The following is a 19,161-nucleotide window of genomic DNA, read 5'->3' on the forward strand; positions in this document are numbered from 1 at the left end:
GGATAGAAGCACTAGCAGTTGGAACTTGTGGCCCCTACATCCATGTGCCTGTCCTAAGCACTGTCATAAGCATATTAGAGAGAGCACAAAAAGCAAGCTTTGAAGCCAACTGTTAAATGGATATTGTTTATTGCAGTGTAGTCTTAGCACTTTTAAATATAAACATTTATATCTGAAAGCAGAATATTGCAAATTTGGTATTATTCAATGTGTTCATAGCAGCATCAGCTTCCTAAGAAACAAAATAGGAAGACGGAGAAGGAATTACAAACAAGTTACACCCTTATTTATCAGTTTGACCCAAACATGGTACTGCAGTGTGAAACAGATATTGAAGTCACCTTGAAAACACAAGTAGTTCCAGGACTGAAGTGCGTCATTACACCTGATGTCTGGCACACCTCCCATGTACCGAGACACAAGGCTAACAGTCGAGTGCCTGAAGAGGGCAGATGATCTGTGTATCTGCATTACCTGACATATTATAGTTTTAATAACAATACTTAGCACTTGTGTAGCGCTCACTGCTCCCCCAGATACTGGTGAGACAGGCAAGGATGCTCTCAGATGGATTACAGCTGTGGAGCATATAGGAAAGTGACATGCCAAGGCCATTCAGTGAGTGAGTGGCAGTAGTGAGGTTGGAATTTGTCAGCACCTGACTTCCAACCCCGTATGGGTCTGGTAGGTCGTGCTGCCCCTTTGTGTTTCACTGGGGAAGCTTTGTAACTGACTAATTGGTTGCAAGTCCCAGTCCATGCAGCTATATTGGATGCATGCACCATTTGGAAAGAGGTCAATACAACTGCTCCTCTCATAATGCCCATTTTAGTGTTTAAGAAATGGAGCACTGCTCTCATTTTCTCATCTCAGGATGATCTGTCAGGCAGAAGGTACAATGACACAGCTGCACTTTGCTCTGAAGCAGTGCAAATCAGAAGCAATCACTAAAGGAGCAGGAGCAGCTTTCATTTCTTGCCTGAGAGAGAGCACTGATCTTTTGAGAGGAAAAAAAAAGATGGATATGTTTTTACACAAACTGATCAAACTACTTTTCATTCTAAACGAATACAAGACTGACTGAAAGTCTCAGGTGTACTAATTTTCTTCAGCTAAGTCATCCAAGTGTACACTGTGAAGGTAGCAGCTAATAAAACAGTTATCCAGGAACATCAGAAGCCATTTTCCTTCCCTGACAGGCCTCCACTTCTCCCAGCTAAGAGCAGGAGCACTTACAGTGACATCTGAAAGGACGTGTAAACATCATGAGACAAGCCAGCTCTGATATTCCCCTGAATACTGAAGCAGTCCTTCCTCCCGCACCCCCAGAAAGCTAACGAGGAAAATCAAGCCTCCTGCCAGCCCTGCCTCAAAAGAGGAAATTTCCTTAGTTGTTTGTTCTCCCACTGGGTTTTCTCTGCACATTTTTAGAGGCAGGATCAGTTATAAGGGATGGAGCCTGGCAGAGACCCTTGGGGCACGGTTCAACGAATGGAGGCTGCACTACAGAATCATCTCTGCACACTCACTGCTTTGTCTGCAAAACACAAGGTAACACAGGACAGCACACCTCTAGGAGAACTGCTGTACAGACGTCTTGTGGGAGACAGTAACACCAAGAAAGCTGCACCCTGCCAGCGTTGTGGACGCCTGATTGCTACAAACTGGAACTGCTCTTCTAGAAACTTTCACTGTAAAGTTAAGATTGTTTATATTCAAGTTGGCAAGCAGACTCGTGTCCCTTTGAGCTCTGTTTGTGATTGTGCCTAAGTCACTTTGGACTTTGGACTGTTTATGCCTATCTCCCATCAAGCATGGAAATGCTGGGAGAACCAGCTTGGAAATAACTACCTCACTCTACGAAGATCATCTTCCTGCACTAGAAGGGAAGGATTATTTATCTTCTCTTGTTCCTACAGTGGCTTCATACATTTCCATTTGCGCATCTTCATAGTATACTTCAGAAAAGAGGTTTCTGGTTTGTAATGCCTTAATCACAATAATATAACCTTTAGTCACTGTTATCAGTCAGTATCACGTAATTCCATAAATCCTGTAATCTCTTAATTTTTAAATATCATTTCTAGTAAGCACTAACAAGGCAGTCTTATAATTGCTATAGTACAAGCTTCCAGTTTTTAAGCCAGTGCCAAGAGGTGAAAGCATGAACTGGGCTGCAGAAGACACAATCTAGCATTTCTTCTTTACGCTTTGTGATGCAGGCAGAAAACAGCTTTCTATCAACTCACAGTATTTTGCAGTTATGCTTTGAGGCAGCCACAAACACGTAACTCAACAGCTTCCCAGGAAAGCGTGTGCCTGGTTGAAGCAATCACTGCACCACTGCTACTGCTGCTGCTTCGCCTCTGAGGGCTGCGCCTTGCAATTGTATCCAGCCACACAGCCTTCAGTTTAAACTGCTGCTTATAGTTCTGCTCTGTCTAATCAAAGACTGAAAGTTTACCTGCAATTATACATCCTCAGATACTTAAGTTTGCTGACCCATCTGTTTTCCCATTTTCTTTCAAGATCAGATGAAATCATTCTTTGTATCGATTTCATTTCAGTCAGTGCCACTGGGCAACAGAAAGGGCACTGTGGGCAGCATGTTGGACACAACACTAAATTCAACAAAAATCAGACATCTTTTATATCTGCTGCCTTTTTTTTTTCTTGAGAACTTCTTCATCCACTGCAATTGATGGGCAATCCCAGCTGCATCCTGCTGAGACCTGCTTCCAAACAGTGCCCAGGGCAAAACTGCATCAGAAACAAACAATCCAGTAGCTGAAGGAGAAAAGCAATCAAAAACCACCATGTGCTGCCTATTTCAGTAACATCATGCTAGCGCCTGACTCTAGATCAGAAAAACTTTCAGGCAATGAACAAGCCAGATTAGTCAGGTGAGGGACTAAAAGCTGCACTTTCTACAAGTTCCTTTCTAACGCTGGCCTTACCCATTCTGTTTCCACCCCGTACTTCCCAAGTGTTTGATAAAAATGAAGCACCTGAGTAAAAGGTTCCCAAGAAAGAACAATACTCACAACTACAGGCTGACACTGCGGTGCTCAGCCTGGTTCTCACTGTATTCCTCACTTCCCAACAGCACATAAAGGATTTGTCCTGTGGTGCCATGAAAATCTCACTCAGACTGTGTGAAAAGGACTTCAGAATTATATCACCATTCAAAAAAAAACAACAAAACAGCCCTTCTTAAAGGTCTCATGTGACTTCATTCCCTAAGGAACTGTGCTGGCAATAGAAAGGCACACGATGACACTGAGAAGTATCTGTGACACCCAGTTTAATTCTAAGACTATTGCTTTAAGTCACATGTTCTGTATCGTATACCTGCAGCTGGCACTGCGACGTTGCACAAGTTTCACATCTGTTATTTCAGGAATTCTCCTAAAATCATCTCCAGTGATCACAGCACTTCTTCAAAGGCAGGTCAATAAACATTGCTCCTTGCAATCATTTGGTACCTCACAATAAATAGGCTTTCAGAATCAGCGCTTACCAACAGGCTGAAAAACATCCCAGAAACAACAGGGAGAATGCAGCCAGGAGGTGACGCCCCCCCCCCAGGGATTCTTTACATTTGTCTCAAAACCTGTTGACCTTTACTTTGTGTCTCAGGGCTGCCTCCTGCTCCTGCTCTCAGTCTCTAGTGCAGTAACTTCAGATATCTATGCTCACACCTTCTTTGTGACACTACAGCAAAAGAGGAATGCAGGAGGTGCCAGCTGCTGAACGAAGAACCCAGATCTGCGCTGTGTCTGGAAAAGGTAAAAACACAGAAAGAAACAACCAGAAACAGCAACCAAAATAACAAAGTGGTTTTGGTTTGTTCAATTTACATGAATACTTCAGTGAGGTACAAAACTTCACTTCGGAATCGCATTCAATTTTATTTAAAGAGAAACTTTATCTGAAGTATTAAACATGCAAGTGACAACACGTACAGCATCACTTGCTAAGTCATAATCAAATACTGTGTTTGAGTGAGACAAAGTTCATCAAACAGCACTTAGATCATGGGCCTTAAAATGATACGCTGTCAGAAAAAGTAGGGAACAGGAAGACTAGGAGAAAGGCAGAGCCTGCATTTAAGAAGCAGCTTGGAAATAATGAGGAATGGGTAAGAATTAGAAAATAAAGGAAGAACACCACACAAACCATTACAGCTAAAGTGTGAGAGAAAACTTGATTAATCAAGTTCAGAGATAAGAAAGCAATGAGAAAAGAGGAAGAACAGTTTAATGATGAGGTAGAGGAAAAAGAAATAAAACGGCATCGATCTTAACCAGGTTTGTGGACTGAGATGATGACTGTGGAAGAACAGGTCAGCAATATAAAAATCAAGGCACCAATGCAAGTGTGAGCACCAGCATTTCTCATAGAATCTACAAACAGAAACACACAGATGTGAAGCAACAAACACCTGTAAGATTCCAGAAAAAAACCTTTTATGAAAGGAAACACTGAGACTTGTTGTAGTAAGTGAAGTAAGTAAAGTGAAGTAAGTAAAGTGTCAGTGGCATGGAAAGAGGGCACTGAAGTTGAAAGAACACTCAAGGCAGCTGTATCTTATTGTGTAATAAAGGATATAGAGAAGGATATAAAGAAAGAAATAGGCAGACAAAGAGAAATACAGATATGAGGTTAGAAAAATAAACCACAAAAATTGAACGGAAGATCTGACACAAAGGCCTGAGAGTGGAGATACAACACCCCATGGTCAAGTATGAGAGAAAAGGGAGTGTCAAACCAGCAGCCTCTGGCACACGTGAATGGAAGAGGCAGATACAGCCAGCCCACAAAACAGAAACAGAAACAAACCAGTCAGAAATTGGAGGAGAAAAAAGAAACACCACTGAAAACAAAATAAAGAAAAATAGTAATTTGCAATGGAAGTTGCTGAGAACTCAGGAGCAGAAAGAAGTTCCTTGTTTCAAGCTTCATATGCTTGCAGTAATTTGTGAGAATTCTGTTCAGCTGGCAAGTGCAAGGAAAGGCAACCAGGAAAGGTTTAGAAAGAGCCACCAAGGGTAAAGAGATGAACAATGTTCTGAAAGCAAAGTTAGAAAGGAGCATCCTGAGGAGAAAAACTACTGAAGGAAGGAAACTGTGTACGAGGGAACAGCGGCCCACATCAACACAAACAACAGCACAAGGGGAGGCAAGAACCTCCAAGGGACGAATCTGCTCAGTGCTGAGCTCATAGTAGGGAGGAATTACAGCACTGAAGTTATGTGTAATAAAAAATAGTAAATATTCTTTTTTTCTTAACTCCGTGAAATTGGTTTTTGCCTCCACAGTACTTCTCAATCTGAGGTACTTTTGTCCCAGTCTGAAGTCAGATTTGCTTCTCACTGGCTGTGCTGATCAGTCATCCAACCCCACCTCAATCTGAAACGCTGACATAAAAGTTTCAGGCTCCCCCAGAGGCTCAAAGCTGCTCTGTGTGCCCAGGAGCTCCTGCTAAATGAGTTCTGTAATTCACCCAAGCACCAGATGTACTCCTAATGACAAACAAGCAATATGCTGCATTTGTTGCAATAGAAACATGTCATTCAAGAGGACACTTGCTCAGTCTGAGGACTTAAGACCTCAGTATGCAACACAATACCTGCTATAAAGCACTAGAAAGCTGTTTCACCTGTTGTCCTGGCAATTTCACATCCTCACACCAGAGCTGCTGTGAAGCATAAGGTAGTTGCTATGAAAATGGGAATAGCAGCATGAAATCTAGCGTCGTCTACCATCCAAGAGAACAGACTAAGTAATTTAACAGCATTACTTACCCTCAAAGTTTTATACATAGCTCTCAGAAAGCAGTTTATATATGCAGAAGCCTGGCCTGATCTGTCACAGCTTAAGAACACTACTAAAATAAAATGACCAATGAGCTGAGTTTGACTTTTATACAGATAGAAAAGAATTGTGACAATTTGTGCTCCACGAGAACAGCTGGAGACAGAGCACCTCTAGTTTCAATAGAGGGAACTTAAAGTCACTTACATACAGCACGATGTGCTCAGCATGAACACTTGTATCTCAGAAGGAAAACTGCATCTTTGCAGATACTGCTATTGCTACAAGAACCAAATGGGTGAAAGAGAAAAGCACAGTTTTCCATATGCATCCACAGCATTCAGAGATATTCCCCAAATGAGGAGGTCCCTACATCAGCTCCATTAGCTGCTTGCTGGTGACACGTGGTGAAAGCATGGCACTGCAAATAAGAGCACAAGCTTTGACATTGAAAAAAGATTAAAACCTGGCAATCATTAACAGAAAAAGAACAGTCTTCAACTGAGACATGAGGTTTTCTATCGCACACAGCATTGCAGAGCTAACGATGGAGCCATCAGTAGCATGTCACCCCCCCTTTTCACACATTGTTTAATCTGTCAGAATTACATCTGGAAGAGAAAACATCTGTGTAACAATGGCAGATAAACGGTTAGTTTTGGAACATGTGAAATCAGGGATTCCTCAGAACATGCAAAATATCACTTGTGATTTGTTTTGGGTGGAGATCTCACCTTCAGCTCCGTAATCATAAGTCACAGTTCGCTCCTATATCTGACTGCACAAACATTCTCGGCCAACCTTCCTGACGTAGCTGTTTACCTTTTAAGAAGCAGAGGGCTCTGTGCTCATCTCCCTCATCTCACAAAGCAAAACCGTGCTGCTGATCTCACCCTGAGACCCCCAGCAGAGACTGAAGGAGGCTGCTTTGGCAGTAAGCTCAGGATACTCCAGTTAGAACTACTTCCCCTACCTGGTTACGGCAGTGGGAAACCTGTCACAGTACTACATTCACAAGAATGCTAAATAGGAATGAGAGCTACCACAGCAATTCATGCTATCAAATAAATACAGTGACGAAGGCTCATCCAAGTCAATGAGCTAAATGGACAAGCAAGACGTTCTCTCCTCGAATAAAAATCTGGTTTATGTGACGTGTGAACACCTGTTGATAATCCACTTTGGGCCTCCTTTTCCTCCGTGCCTGGCTTCTTGTGTGGGTACCAGCAGCAGCAGCACCCCCCGTGTGAGCAGTCCCGCTGCCCACATCAGCTTCACCTCTGACAGCCAGATGCAAACTGTCTCCTGGCACCTTCTTTTCTCCACCTCTGCCCAAGCGTTTCTGCTTCTCATGCTCATCTTCTTCTCTCCCTCGTCCCGATCCAACTTTCCATCCAGGCGTCTGAGAGTCATTTGTCAGGGCTAGCTCCCCTGATACAGTCTTTGAGTCAGCTCCCTTCTTCACAGAGGCATCCTGCAGCTTGAGTCTGTCAAACAGCTGTAAAGGAACATTTCTGTATGTGACCACTCAGAAAACAAGGAAAGCCTCTTGTTCTGCACTTCTGTATGGTATTTGAGTACACGGTCCCAAACCAGTTCTCATAATACTCAATGAACGAAGAATCTTTACCAGAAATAAATACCATGCTTTGTTGCCAAAGTCAAGCTGTGACATAAGGTAAATAGATCTCCTGCAGGTACATAAGCATATTTACACAATAATTAAGGAATGTGGGAGCAATACTGATGTGCAGTAGCATTTAACCATGGTCAGGTACAACAGAAAGCTACTAAGTCACTCTGTTAGCTCACTTTCCCCAAATCTCTTGTTATGCTGTTAACTAGAGAGATTTCCATCCTTGTGTCCCCAGTTGGGACACATACCCTCAAGATAAGGAGCCTCAAACAGCAAGGAATGCGTGCTGAAACATTCTTTGTGCTCCCGAAAACAAACTGAAGAAGGCCACTTCTGGGAGGTGAGCAGACCATGAACAATAGGAAAATAATTAAAGCTACAGCAGCAGATCCAAAGCACTGCATGAGCTCATTAATCCAAGAATACATGATACAGAATTTGGAAAAGGGGCTGCTTTTACTCTGGCAGCACCAAGCTTTTATGAAATACTGACAAATGAAAAGGATTCTTGGCGAGGTGGTCTCTTCCTAGCAACAGGACCAGGTAGTGAGAGCTGGCTAAAATTAACAATGACAACTTGATTATCTTAAACTATTTTTTTTTTTTAAAGAAGGGCAGGATCTATAAGAAAAGAGACTTAAATGGTAGGAATTTAAAAGCAAATTCTGTGCAATGGAACCATTTAAAATTTTTGTGATGCTCCTGTGATGTTCAGAAGGCCCCAAGCTATGCCACTGAATAGACACAGCCCTGTCACATTTTTTTTCCTTCATTGTTCAGAAGTTCACGTATCATTTTTTCAGTTTTCAACTTCACAAACGTGTTTGCAGCTGGATCCTAGAGTTTTGCTTTGCAGCAGCATGAAGAATTTTGGGCTTTGCAGTAGCTAGGCTAGAAGTCCAGGAGACAAGACAGACACACTGCTGGCTGGAAAAACTGTCACTCCACAAACATTAGTACCAGTTAGGCAATCACTTGGTGGAACAAATGAGGACTGCATCAATCATGGGTGCAGAAAGAGCTTTTGTACCAAACTAGCTAGGGCACAAAATGCCAGATTTATGCTGGATTTACACTGGCTATCAGAGGGCAGAAAATGTGGTCGTGTAAAGCAGACAGTATAGAACAAACCAGTCAAGAACCAGGGACTGAGCTTATTGAAGATCAGCATATTGTACTCAGCAGTGACAGCAATTACGATCTGACACTGGAAATTCTACAACAGAACATCAGTAACTCTGAACTACAGCCAAACTACTTTCAGAAGTTCAGAAAACTTAACTTTTCAGTTCAAGTCATTTTAGAGTCACCTGTAATAAAAGGAGGTAAAACATTTCAACTGTAAGTTGTAAGTTTTCCAGTCAATGCTCCTCTTCCACTACACTGAACAGTGAGATACTCAGGACATTAGAATGGCAGAGGGTTACCTACCCGGGTTAGTGAGAGCTGAGGTTCTGCATAGAAAGCTTTGCCCAGAACTGGTTTCCTGTATGTCTCATCCACATCTGTCAGGGCCTAGAAGAACATTAAAGAGATGGAAAGTACAAAATTAAAAAAAAAAAAACACAGAGACTCCAGGCCAGTTTTGTCTCATAGCATTATGAAATGGTATTCTAACTGAGAGAAAATCCACCCTAGGAACAAGATGTGCTTTGGACATGGCTTTGTGTCATCTGAGTTCTACTGAGGTATAAAAGTAACAGCAAAGCCCAACACTCATCCCGTATTACTTACAAAATCTTTCTGAGCCATGCTTGCAAAATCCTTCTGTTTTTTTTTCTACCTATTTCCAAGCTTTTCACAGCCCTAGGCTCACAAATAGTTCTTTCACAGCCACTGTCTCTAAGATGTACACGTGGTAGAACGGTGGAAAGCTTCTTCACCAAAAAGCAACTTATCAGTGAAAAACATCAGAGAAATCTTCAGAAGCTTCTGATATTCCTCATTCTCCACCTTCCTGGGTTCTTACATAAAACCTTTGAGGCACTTGGGTACTCTTCAACATCTCTCCATCCCTACCTGAGACCTATTGAGCAGCTGGGGGTCAGCCAGACACCAACCCAACACCAAGCACCACTGAGGCTGAAACCCAGCACTCACTGCCAAGGCATACAAGATTTAGGGACCACAATACCACATCTATAAACACAATTTGCTTACAACTGTTGCAAATTTCAAGTTTTCAGCGTTGCAGCTATAAATGAAGGGCTTGGAATGGTAATTACCATATTCCAGAACTTGTCAAATGCAACCAAGAAGCCTGTGCAGACTCCACGGAGCCCCTTGAAAGTGCGGATGTGAACATTGATTTTTACACCATCTCGGACACAGCGGTGGAGCTCCCCCAGTGGGCTGCCTTCATGCACTAAAACACAAAGAGAACATGGTTGGTCTTCAACAAAACGCATTCATAATAAATGTACAGAGAAATTATTTGCTTTACAGTGGAAGCGCAGCAGGTCTTGGTACAAAACAATTCCTCTAGAATGAAAAGTATTTAAGTCCTCCTGCAGCTTTTCATATGAACAAAAATATCTCAGCCAGAGATGATCCTTCTCCTTGCATTTTAGGGGCTGCAAACTCAAGGCTTGATTGCACATCAGGAAAGGTATACACTGCAAACCTCAAATGTTACCGTATGGCAGCTGATGAGCAGAGGCTGGCTGCATGCAACAGCTCCCCATGGATTAACCTGAATCACTTCTTTTTTTTTATTTTGAGATCCAGTGCCTTCTTTCCATATCCACTGCCAGGACAGCTGGAGAAAACTGCCTTCACACCAATACAAGCTGCCTCCTCTACTCCTAGCTTTGATTTGAGGGCAAACAGACTTTCTCCAACCTAACTGACAACAAACCATGCTCTGAAGCACAGGTGACACAGTCACTACACCACACTGATGTTTTTAACCACACAGCACATTTTCAAACCAACCCTGAGAACTCACAGGATCCTTTCAGTTCTTTCAGAGTGCCAGTTCAGATCCCTGTTTCTTTTTCAGAAGAACCTTAAAAATATTCAGGTATTGTGTCTTAGCAAGTGCTGTCTCATCTGATAAGCATGAATATAAAATATACATTCTTAATGCAGAGGTGAGCTGCTTGCTGGGCCACCCTACAGTTAATTTTTACACTGTTTTTCTTTTTTCCTTCTGTTTCAGTCACAGTATTCCAACCTCAGCCATCATATAAAGCCATCAAAACAATATTTAAAGCCGATCCTTCTGGGAATCCTAAACACAACGAGATTTGGGTTCATAAAGCACCTGCAGCAAGGCATTCGTTATGCTTTGGCACCCGCACAAGAAAAAACTTCTGCTTCAGGCATTCACAACAGAACGTTTTGAGCTTTGCATAAAGAATGGCGTGGAGGTCACAGCGCTGAGATGCTCTGACCGCGATAATCCCGCAGTATTTATAATAAAACACCAAAAACCGCTCGGACTCCCACACACAGCCCCAAGCCCCCGGCCCCGCACGCCTTACGCGGCATCCTGGTCAGGACGTTACGCGGAGCCCTCCGGCGCCGTGCCGCGCCGCCTCCCGCCGCGTCCTGCTCGGGGCCCGCGTTCACCATCAGGCTGCGGAGGCGCTGGATGCGCTCGGGGTCCGAGGCCGGAGGACCGCGGCGGGCGGAGCGCCCGGCGGAAGGGCCGCGGCGGGCGGAGGGACCCCGGCGGCCGCGCGGGCGGAGCAGGCCGCGCTGGAAGCTCTCGTACTCGGCGAGGTTGTTGAAGCAGGGCGCGGAGGGGAAGGGGAGCGGGGTGTCGGCGGAGTACAGCGCCAGCAGAGGGTCGAAGCGGCTGGAGCTCACGTCCAGGCGGCTGGGGCTGGGGGAGCGCTCGGCCCCGGGCCGCCGGCGGGGGTGCCGCTGCTCCGCGCCGCCCGCAGCCCCCTCGTCCTCCTCCATGCCGGGCTGCGGGCGGCGGCGCCGCCCACCGATAGGGGGCGCTACCGTGCCGTCCGCAGAGCCCCGCGGGGCGCGGGAACCGAGCGGGGAGGGGCGGCGCATGGAGCCGCCCACGGGTGGGCGTCGCGCAGCCGGGCGGTGCGGGGCCGACGGCTGCCGGCCACGCTGCGGCAATCGGTGACCCCGCCGTGCACCGCAGCGTCGGGCGGTGCTGCTCGGAGCCCGTGCCCCAGGCGAGCGGCACAACCTTCATTTCAGTCCATTAAATCCTGTGCAGCTCAGAAACAGTTCTGAAAGGAAAGGCGGTGCTGTGGTACCGTCGCTGTGTGTTTCTACTGTAACAGACTCCATCGCCTTTTAATTAATATTTTGTAACTGGCTCACGGAAGTGTAATGCTTCCTGCTACAGCAGTAGAGCTGACACAGTTACCCACCGACACAAAGGTCCACTTCTTCAGTGCAGTCACGTCCTGTACGAAACTGCACATGAGAACACCATGTACTTGAAGTCCATTAAGCACACAAGTTTTTTTTTCTCCTCCCAGCGTTTAAATTAACAAAAGTGGAAGGCCGTGGCTGTGAAGCCGATTCATAGCTTGGTTCCAGTGTCTCCCACCCATACGATGTTTACTTACTGCGTGTTGTAAGGATGAGTTAAATGGAATAAACCTGATACCTCTGCTCAGACACACAGTGTGCATGCGTAAGGAGACAAAGCACAGCATGTGTCAGACTATGAGATTAAAAACCTACATAATACTGTATTGACACTGGCATAACGCTGGCAGCACAGAGGCAAACCCAGCTGGCACAGCCTTGTGTGTGTCTATGTGTGCATATCACATCCCCTGTCATGCAGCAGCCCCTGGAAAAACTGAACAATACCTACATGAGACGTGACCATGGCTGCAATATCTTCTCATCTTTACTCAGCCTGCAAAACCCAAATATTGCCACTTCTGGAGCGGTTGCTCTACAGGCAGTGTCTGAAATGAGGTACCAGGCAGGAACGTGGCGTGTAAGACTGAAGAAAATTACATTTCTGATTTTAAAAATACACATGAAAAAACCCCAAGCCACCACTGAAACCGCTCTGATACTGCAGCAAAATGATTCATACAGAATCGTCTCTCACACTCCCTCATATCCTCTTCCCAGAAATTGTATGTGCCATTCTACCAACTACGAATATATATTCTTATTGTTCAGCATTAATTTCTCAGAATTAGGGTACGTCATGGAGCTTCCTGTCCCAGTATTGTAACTGCACAGACAAACCATTCATTCGCAGAAAAAGGAAGAAAGTGCAAGTAGTATTTCAAAACACAGCAAAATGCCTGTTTATGGGCTTGTTTTTCATTTACTAAGATCTGCACATTGCCTTAAATGTAGAAGTTCTTGTAAGAAGAAAAGCAGGAAAGCAGATAAACCAACTCAGCTCAGCACTTACCTGATTTTGTCAGTGCTATTTGATCCTCTTTCCATTCTAATTGGGGGGTGGTCCCAACTGTGGGTTCTCCCTTAACAGCTTGCTAACCAGATTATGGTTCTAGCACCATGTTTCTGAAACCAGTATGGTTAAAAGCAGTAATATCATTCTTATAGAAATACAGCTATAAAGATAATACAAGCATTTGTATTGAAATAGGTTATTTTCCTCAAATTCCATTTCTCCTGGGGCAAGTCCCTTTACGTTAGCAGGAATGTTTCTGCTCTGAGACGCCGCATGATTTGTTTCAATAGATTAATTCATAGTTAAACAGTGATGAACTTCAGCAACAACTCACTCCCCCCTTCCCATTGTACACAGCAGTCATGACTGCTGCATCTGTATCTACCCAGGAAAACCAGAGAACAGCAACACAAGTTCTTGTCAGCATAATCTTTACAAGAACATTCACACTTTGCTGCATTTGCCCCTCCATTTCAGGTAGTGGAAACATGACTTCCCAGGCTACAGAAGATGAGAGCACGATGTCTATTTATGCCCTAACAGAATTAAAGTCTGCACAGTTTCAGTACTCTCAGATTATTTGAAACCTTCACTAATTATTACTAATGAGAAAGTCCAAATAATAAATACAGAAGGAAGAAATAACTGGTTTTTTATTAGTTTAAAAAGTATAAAAATCCTGTACATTTGACAGAAGCATTTGAAATCAGTCATAGGAAACTGCTGGGGTACTTCATTGCTACTCTGTAAGGATCCATCATTAGGAAGTTGAAGAGTTTTTTCACTAATGTCACAAGGGCCTTGAAATTTAATACTAGATGTCACCTGAAGCATTCTGATCTGTCTCTGAACTGAAAGTAAAAAAATAATGACTTTTCCCTCTGCCCTTTACTACTCAATATGCAAGTTTTTTTGTCAGCTGTCAGTTCAGTAAAACATCCCATGATTCATGTACTACAGAAATACATAACAATTCTATACACTTTTTCTGCATGTATGTACAAGCAGCAGTCAATCAAGATGAGTTCTTAACATTTTAAATGCAGCACGGCTTAAGGCTTCTCCCATGGATCTATCTTTATATCAGACAACAAAACAGCGTCTCCTTTCCAGGCAACTTTGCATGCTAAAAGCAGTGTAAATGTTGGAGACATTTCACAGGTTAAAATCTGCAGTGACAACCCATACTTTCCCAGCTGCCAACAACTCAAGCAGAGCAGAACGAGCTACCAGCTCCATCATCAGAGATATCAGCTATCCTCAGCCAGAATCTCAGGATATTCCTCCCAGAACTGTTCTCCAATAATGTCACAGTGCAGGGGAACAACTTTAGTCCTGGTCCGGGTCACTTCCACTTCCTTTTCCTCTGATTCCTTTGGCAGTTTAATTTTCTTAGTCATTACCTCGTTCACCTGGAAATACAGCTGACACGTTAGCACACATATAAGACTTCAGAGGGGATTCTCAAATGGACAAAGAATAAGAGCTATAGTAACAGTAACCATCAAGCCTATAGCATACTATAGGATTTGAACACAGAAACTTCGAGTCTGTTCTGCTTGACAACTGACACACGAATGGTTGAAACTGCGCATCATCATCACGTAGCTTGAGGAAGTTACCTCAAACTCCACGCAACTGACTGCAAGTATCCTTGAATAAAGCACAGCATTTAACTCAGAACCACTTGAAGTAAATGGGAAACCTCAGAAATGTCCAAAATCAGTAACAAAAGATAAAGTATAAGGATCAAGTGAAATATATTCGCAGGTGAGAGCTTCTACTTGTTCTAATTATTTCAAATGAAGTCATAGAAGTCACTGGCTAAAATGGAACAAACAACAAAACACAAAAGAAAACAACCAACAAACAAGCAGATTAATTCTTTAAATTTATACAGACACACACATGTAGGAGTCAAAAGACTGAACAAATTAAAGAGAACTCTTAGCATGGACCGATTGGGTTCTGATCACACGAAACATCCATACAACTAATTAGGAATATCCTTCTGTGGTAGAAAGATTGAAGGCCGTCAACATTTACAGTTTCCTGGGACTGACTTCATACAGAACTGGTATTTCTTGCACTAATTCTGCATCCGTTATGCAGAATGATGAAAATTTCCTTGAATGAAAATTATCCTTAAAAGGAATTCATTAAGAGCTGCAATCTGTAGTATGTTCCTTTACATAAGAAAAGGGTACTACATATATTGCCAGCTGAGTTATTGAATGTGTTATTGAATGCCTCTGACTCCTTTGCAGTGGAAACTGACAACAGTTACTAAAATGTGCTTTTTTTCAAGAAGCAGAAATTCCTAAATTCTCCAAGCTGCTATGCTTATAGATGTGGTTATTTAAAAACACCTTCAAAACACCTAGTCACCTTTCACCACATCACATGGCAAGTTTGGTTAGTTTAATATCTCTAAAAATAAACATCCACAGAGCATTACTCCCATTTGGTGATCACTCAGACTAGATTTCTGGCCACAGTGTAGCTATTTAAAACAAGAACATGAAGCAAGTGGTAGTGAAGTTTTTACCTTCTGCCATATCAAGACAGTTCCTTTTCTATACATCAAAGGTTCATTGTTGTAGTTGATGTTGAATTCAGAAAATAAAATTTCATTCTTATCTCCAGCCAAAGTTCCCTACAAGAAAATGAAAGCAAGTACTCTTATAGAAAAAGACAGAAACAAACCAACAAGGTTACAAGCCAACTGAATCTGCAGAGCAGAAGATGGGTAAGTACAGGAATAATGGCACTTAACAAGGTTTTTCATCTTTGAATTACAAGGTGTTTTTCCCCAACACAGGAGTTACGTTCACCTGCTAAAGGGGGATATAAAAAACAGAGAGTTTTTTCAAGTCCATCTTACGTTTTCAAGATAAATAGAAAGTCAACAGAAACCAAGAGAAAAACTGAAACGATCACCTGAAATCTGCACAATGAGACAATAATAGAAGAGGGATTGGGAGCCCGTACTAATTGAATCCTCTCATTTCATTTCTTGCTTACAGACACCAATGTTTACATGATGTTTTCAAAATTTCTGAACTCACTAAATAAGAAATTAAAATACTGGTAAAATTCCAGTTAAAATGTATTATTTGCTGATCAATATTATCATCTTTACAATTCAAGAAGTTGTTGAATCTGCACCCACAAATTATTATAGTAGGAACAGAAAAGTCAGCCAGGGCTGCTGAGCAGGCAAGGAACAACTTGGCAGACCAGATGATTTTCTTTGTACCCAGAACATAATCTTGAGAGGTTCTTACCTGGAGTCTGTCCTGTGCTTGCACTGGTGTCAAACCACTCCTCTGCACAAGCATCCAAAACACTGTGTTATAAAGGTTATTGATATGGCCTACAGAAGGAAAAAAAAGATTTTTTTTTTTAAGTTTAATCCCCACAGTCACAACAAAAAACTTCAGAGAATAAATAATATCATTTGGTAGAAAAGATAAGAGTGTTTGTGATCCATTTTTAAATGCACTGCATACTGCGATAATTAGAAGACAGATCTGAAAAGGAAGACATCTGAAAAGGAAGAGCAGGGGGAGAAGGGAGTTTTTTGTATGACCTTAGTTACCTCAGTTTGAACAACAAGGGCTACATGTTAATGGAGACCTAGAAGTGAAACCACTCTTTCAGCGTGGCATATGCAGCCCTTTTAACCTCTACTGCTTTCCTGCATTTCAGAAGATTTTCATTTAAGATTACTTTGGTTAAAGAAACCCAAGAATATGAAACAATCACAACCAAATTCTATTAATATTTCCTGTGCTGAATTCACACCCAGCATGCAGCAAATTCAGTCATCATCTAAATATTCAGAATTCTAGCTGACACGCATCCAGACAAATCCCACTACAATACAAACACTTCCTATTTAAAAAAATACCACCCCACCTGCTGTTCTTTAACTGACAAGTTCTGTATACAAACACAATGGCAATAAGGACATTTCTAGTCAGAGAGGATGAGAACTCAACTGTTCCGTTTTCTAGAATGCTTACAATCAGCTTGTCTCCAGCTGAGGTAGTCCTTTAAGTTTTGGTTGCTGGGATACAGCACAATTCGTCCATCAAATCCTGGTGGGTACAGAAGTTGCTGGTCCTTAAAGTAATCCTTCCAATAGAAAACGTAACTTGAGGCAAACTGGGAGACCACGTGAGTCATGAACTTACTTGTAAACACAAAACAAAGGGAAAGGAAAGGCATACATCAATATGACAATAGGCACCTATAACCACGATGTATCAATAGCAGTAATTCTGGTGGACATTATGACATTATTTCTTATATAACAGTCCAACAGTTCAACGGCATAATCTTTTATAAATCAAGTACATCAGTTTGGAAAGCAAAACACCTTGCTAAAGGAAGCCCTGTTTTACCAAAACTACCTAAAGCTCGACATCACTAAACGCTACAGAAACACTGCTGGCAGAATTCACACTAAGAACCAGAACTAGTTGTAGTGTGTATCTCCAAATACAGCCCAGCCTGTAGCCTCTGTGTACAGATAAAGGCAAACCTAGAGATGAGGGCCAAGGCACAGGCTTAGACACAAGCTGACTTTCATACCAAAGCAGGTGTTACCTTGCTCTTCTTTTAAACCATTTACTCTTCCTTTTGAAAACAAAACTGTATTCATCGCTCTGTCCATAAGCAATAGCAATATCCTCCAACTCCTGCATCACTGTCTGGGCACATTTGGTCATCAGATGAAGAGCACGGTCATCATTTGGCTTTTTGAACTCATGTTGCTCAGCAAACCTTCAAGGAAAAAATGGTAGAATAAGAATCTTGTATAAGGTCGCTTGGAAATGTGAACTGATTCATTTTCATTGTATTTAGTTTTTACAAATATTGATTTACAATATTCAGCCAATACTAACAGAATTCCTTACAGGTGTGAAGAACAGTAACAAAAAATCGGTTTTACATAAGAGCTGATCCAAAAGCAATGCCTCCTATGCTGGTCCATGATGTCAGAGGCAGATATTGGTGGAATGGCAGCAGTGGCTGAACCATGCCACCAATACTGTGTTACATTTTGTTGCCATGTGACAGATGGCAGCAGAGGGGCAGTCTGACATGGAAGGGCACATGAAGCAAAGGTACAGAACAATATTCCTCCAAGTGGAAAAAAAGGCAGCCACCAATATTCGTCACCTGCTGAATGTTTATGGAGGCCAAACAGTGGGATGTCAGCACTGTTAGGCAGTGACTAACAGTGACTGAGTTTTAGCACTGTGACAGTGGCTCAGCTCTGCTGGTGCCAATTCATACAAGTGTGGCATGCAGGCTCTTATTCATTGCTGGCAAAAATGCATAGTTCATGGTGGTGACTGCATTGAAAAATAGTGTTTTGTAGCTGAGAATTTTCTCTATTAAACAGCGCTGTTGTGCTCTTTTTAGTTGTTGTAGTCAAAGAAATAAGTCAGAAGCATTGTTTACAAAGTAACCTGCATACATTGCAGAAAAGCTTTTCCTCATCAGGTCTCACCCTAACCCATCATTCTTATTTCACCTGGATTCAGATAATGATAAATACCATTTCCTATAATGCCGTTTTCTCCTAAGGCACCTCAGTCCCATCAAGGCAACACTACCAATAAATACATCAAAACTTGGTAGCTTTACTGAAATCAGACTCGAGCAAATCAGAGATCAAAGCCCCAGCAACAAGATTTATCCTGAAGAAAGGTGAATGCTGACCCCAAGCACAAACACTGTCCCTCTACACAGGCTGCAATACCTCCCTCCCCAAAGGTACACCGTGTCCCTGTCACAGCCACACTTGTTAAGCAGGACGTGACTCTTACAGCCAGACACCCTCCCCCATACCAGGTCCAGGCCGTGGCCGCGTTGCTGTAGCAACCACCCGGCAACAAGCTGCCCGCCCATTGGCTGCCCGCCCGGCCTTCACCTGTGAAAATTGCGGCCGTCCAGCCGGACCACTATCCAGCAGTTGGGCAGACAAGTGTCGTCCGTCTCAAAGTCCCGCACGTACTCGAACTTGCTTTTCGCCATGGAGAAGCGACCGCGCACACAGCCCGCCCCGCGACCGGCCGAGATGGCCGCCACTGCCGCCCGCAGGCAGCCCAGCATGGCCAGAGCGGAGGCGGAAGTGCAGCGCGGCACCCACAGAGACGGCACAGCAGTGAGCCGTTCTAGGCACCTAGGAGGACTTCTCTATGGATCTCGGATGCCGGTCTCCATGGCGACCGCATGGTGCGTTGGTGGGAGGGGCCGAGGGGAGCGTTGCGCTCTCGTTGGTGACTGCGGCGCGAGGGCGCTGCGAGCGTTGGGGACCAACCGCAGGCGG

At 43.3% G+C, this 19,161-nt stretch overlaps 2 protein-coding genes across 2 annotated transcripts; both read right to left on the reverse strand.

The window, feature by feature from the left end:
- Window positions 1-6,910: 6,910 nt before the first annotated feature.
- Window positions 6,911-11,362, reverse strand: LSM11 (LSM11, U7 small nuclear RNA associated; the record flags this gene model as incomplete). The annotated part of the gene is made up of 4 exons (XM_079542348.1): window positions 6,911-7,315; window positions 8,885-8,968; window positions 9,679-9,818; window positions 10,939-11,362. 4 exons carry the CDS (start codon window positions 11,360-11,362, stop codon window positions 6,911-6,913), a joined length of 1,053 nt encoding a protein of 350 aa, XP_079398474.1.
- Window positions 11,363-14,065: 2,703 nt separating this feature from the next.
- THG1L (tRNA-histidine guanylyltransferase 1 like) lies at window positions 14,066-18,944 on the reverse strand (the record flags this gene model as incomplete). Its single annotated transcript, XM_079542528.1, has 6 exons — window positions 14,066-14,227; window positions 15,364-15,471; window positions 16,103-16,191; window positions 16,844-17,013; window positions 17,430-17,606; window positions 18,763-18,944. The coding sequence occupies 6 exons, from the start codon at window positions 18,942-18,944 to the stop codon at window positions 14,066-14,068; spliced, it is 888 nt and encodes a 295-aa protein (XP_079398654.1).
- Between the last annotated feature and the right edge of the window lie 217 nt (window positions 18,945-19,161).

The sequence above is a fragment of the Tetrao urogallus genome (assembly GCF_951394365.1).
Source record: "Tetrao urogallus genome assembly, chromosome: 14".
NCBI classification, from domain to species: Eukaryota; Metazoa; Chordata; class Aves; order Galliformes; family Phasianidae; genus Tetrao; species Tetrao urogallus.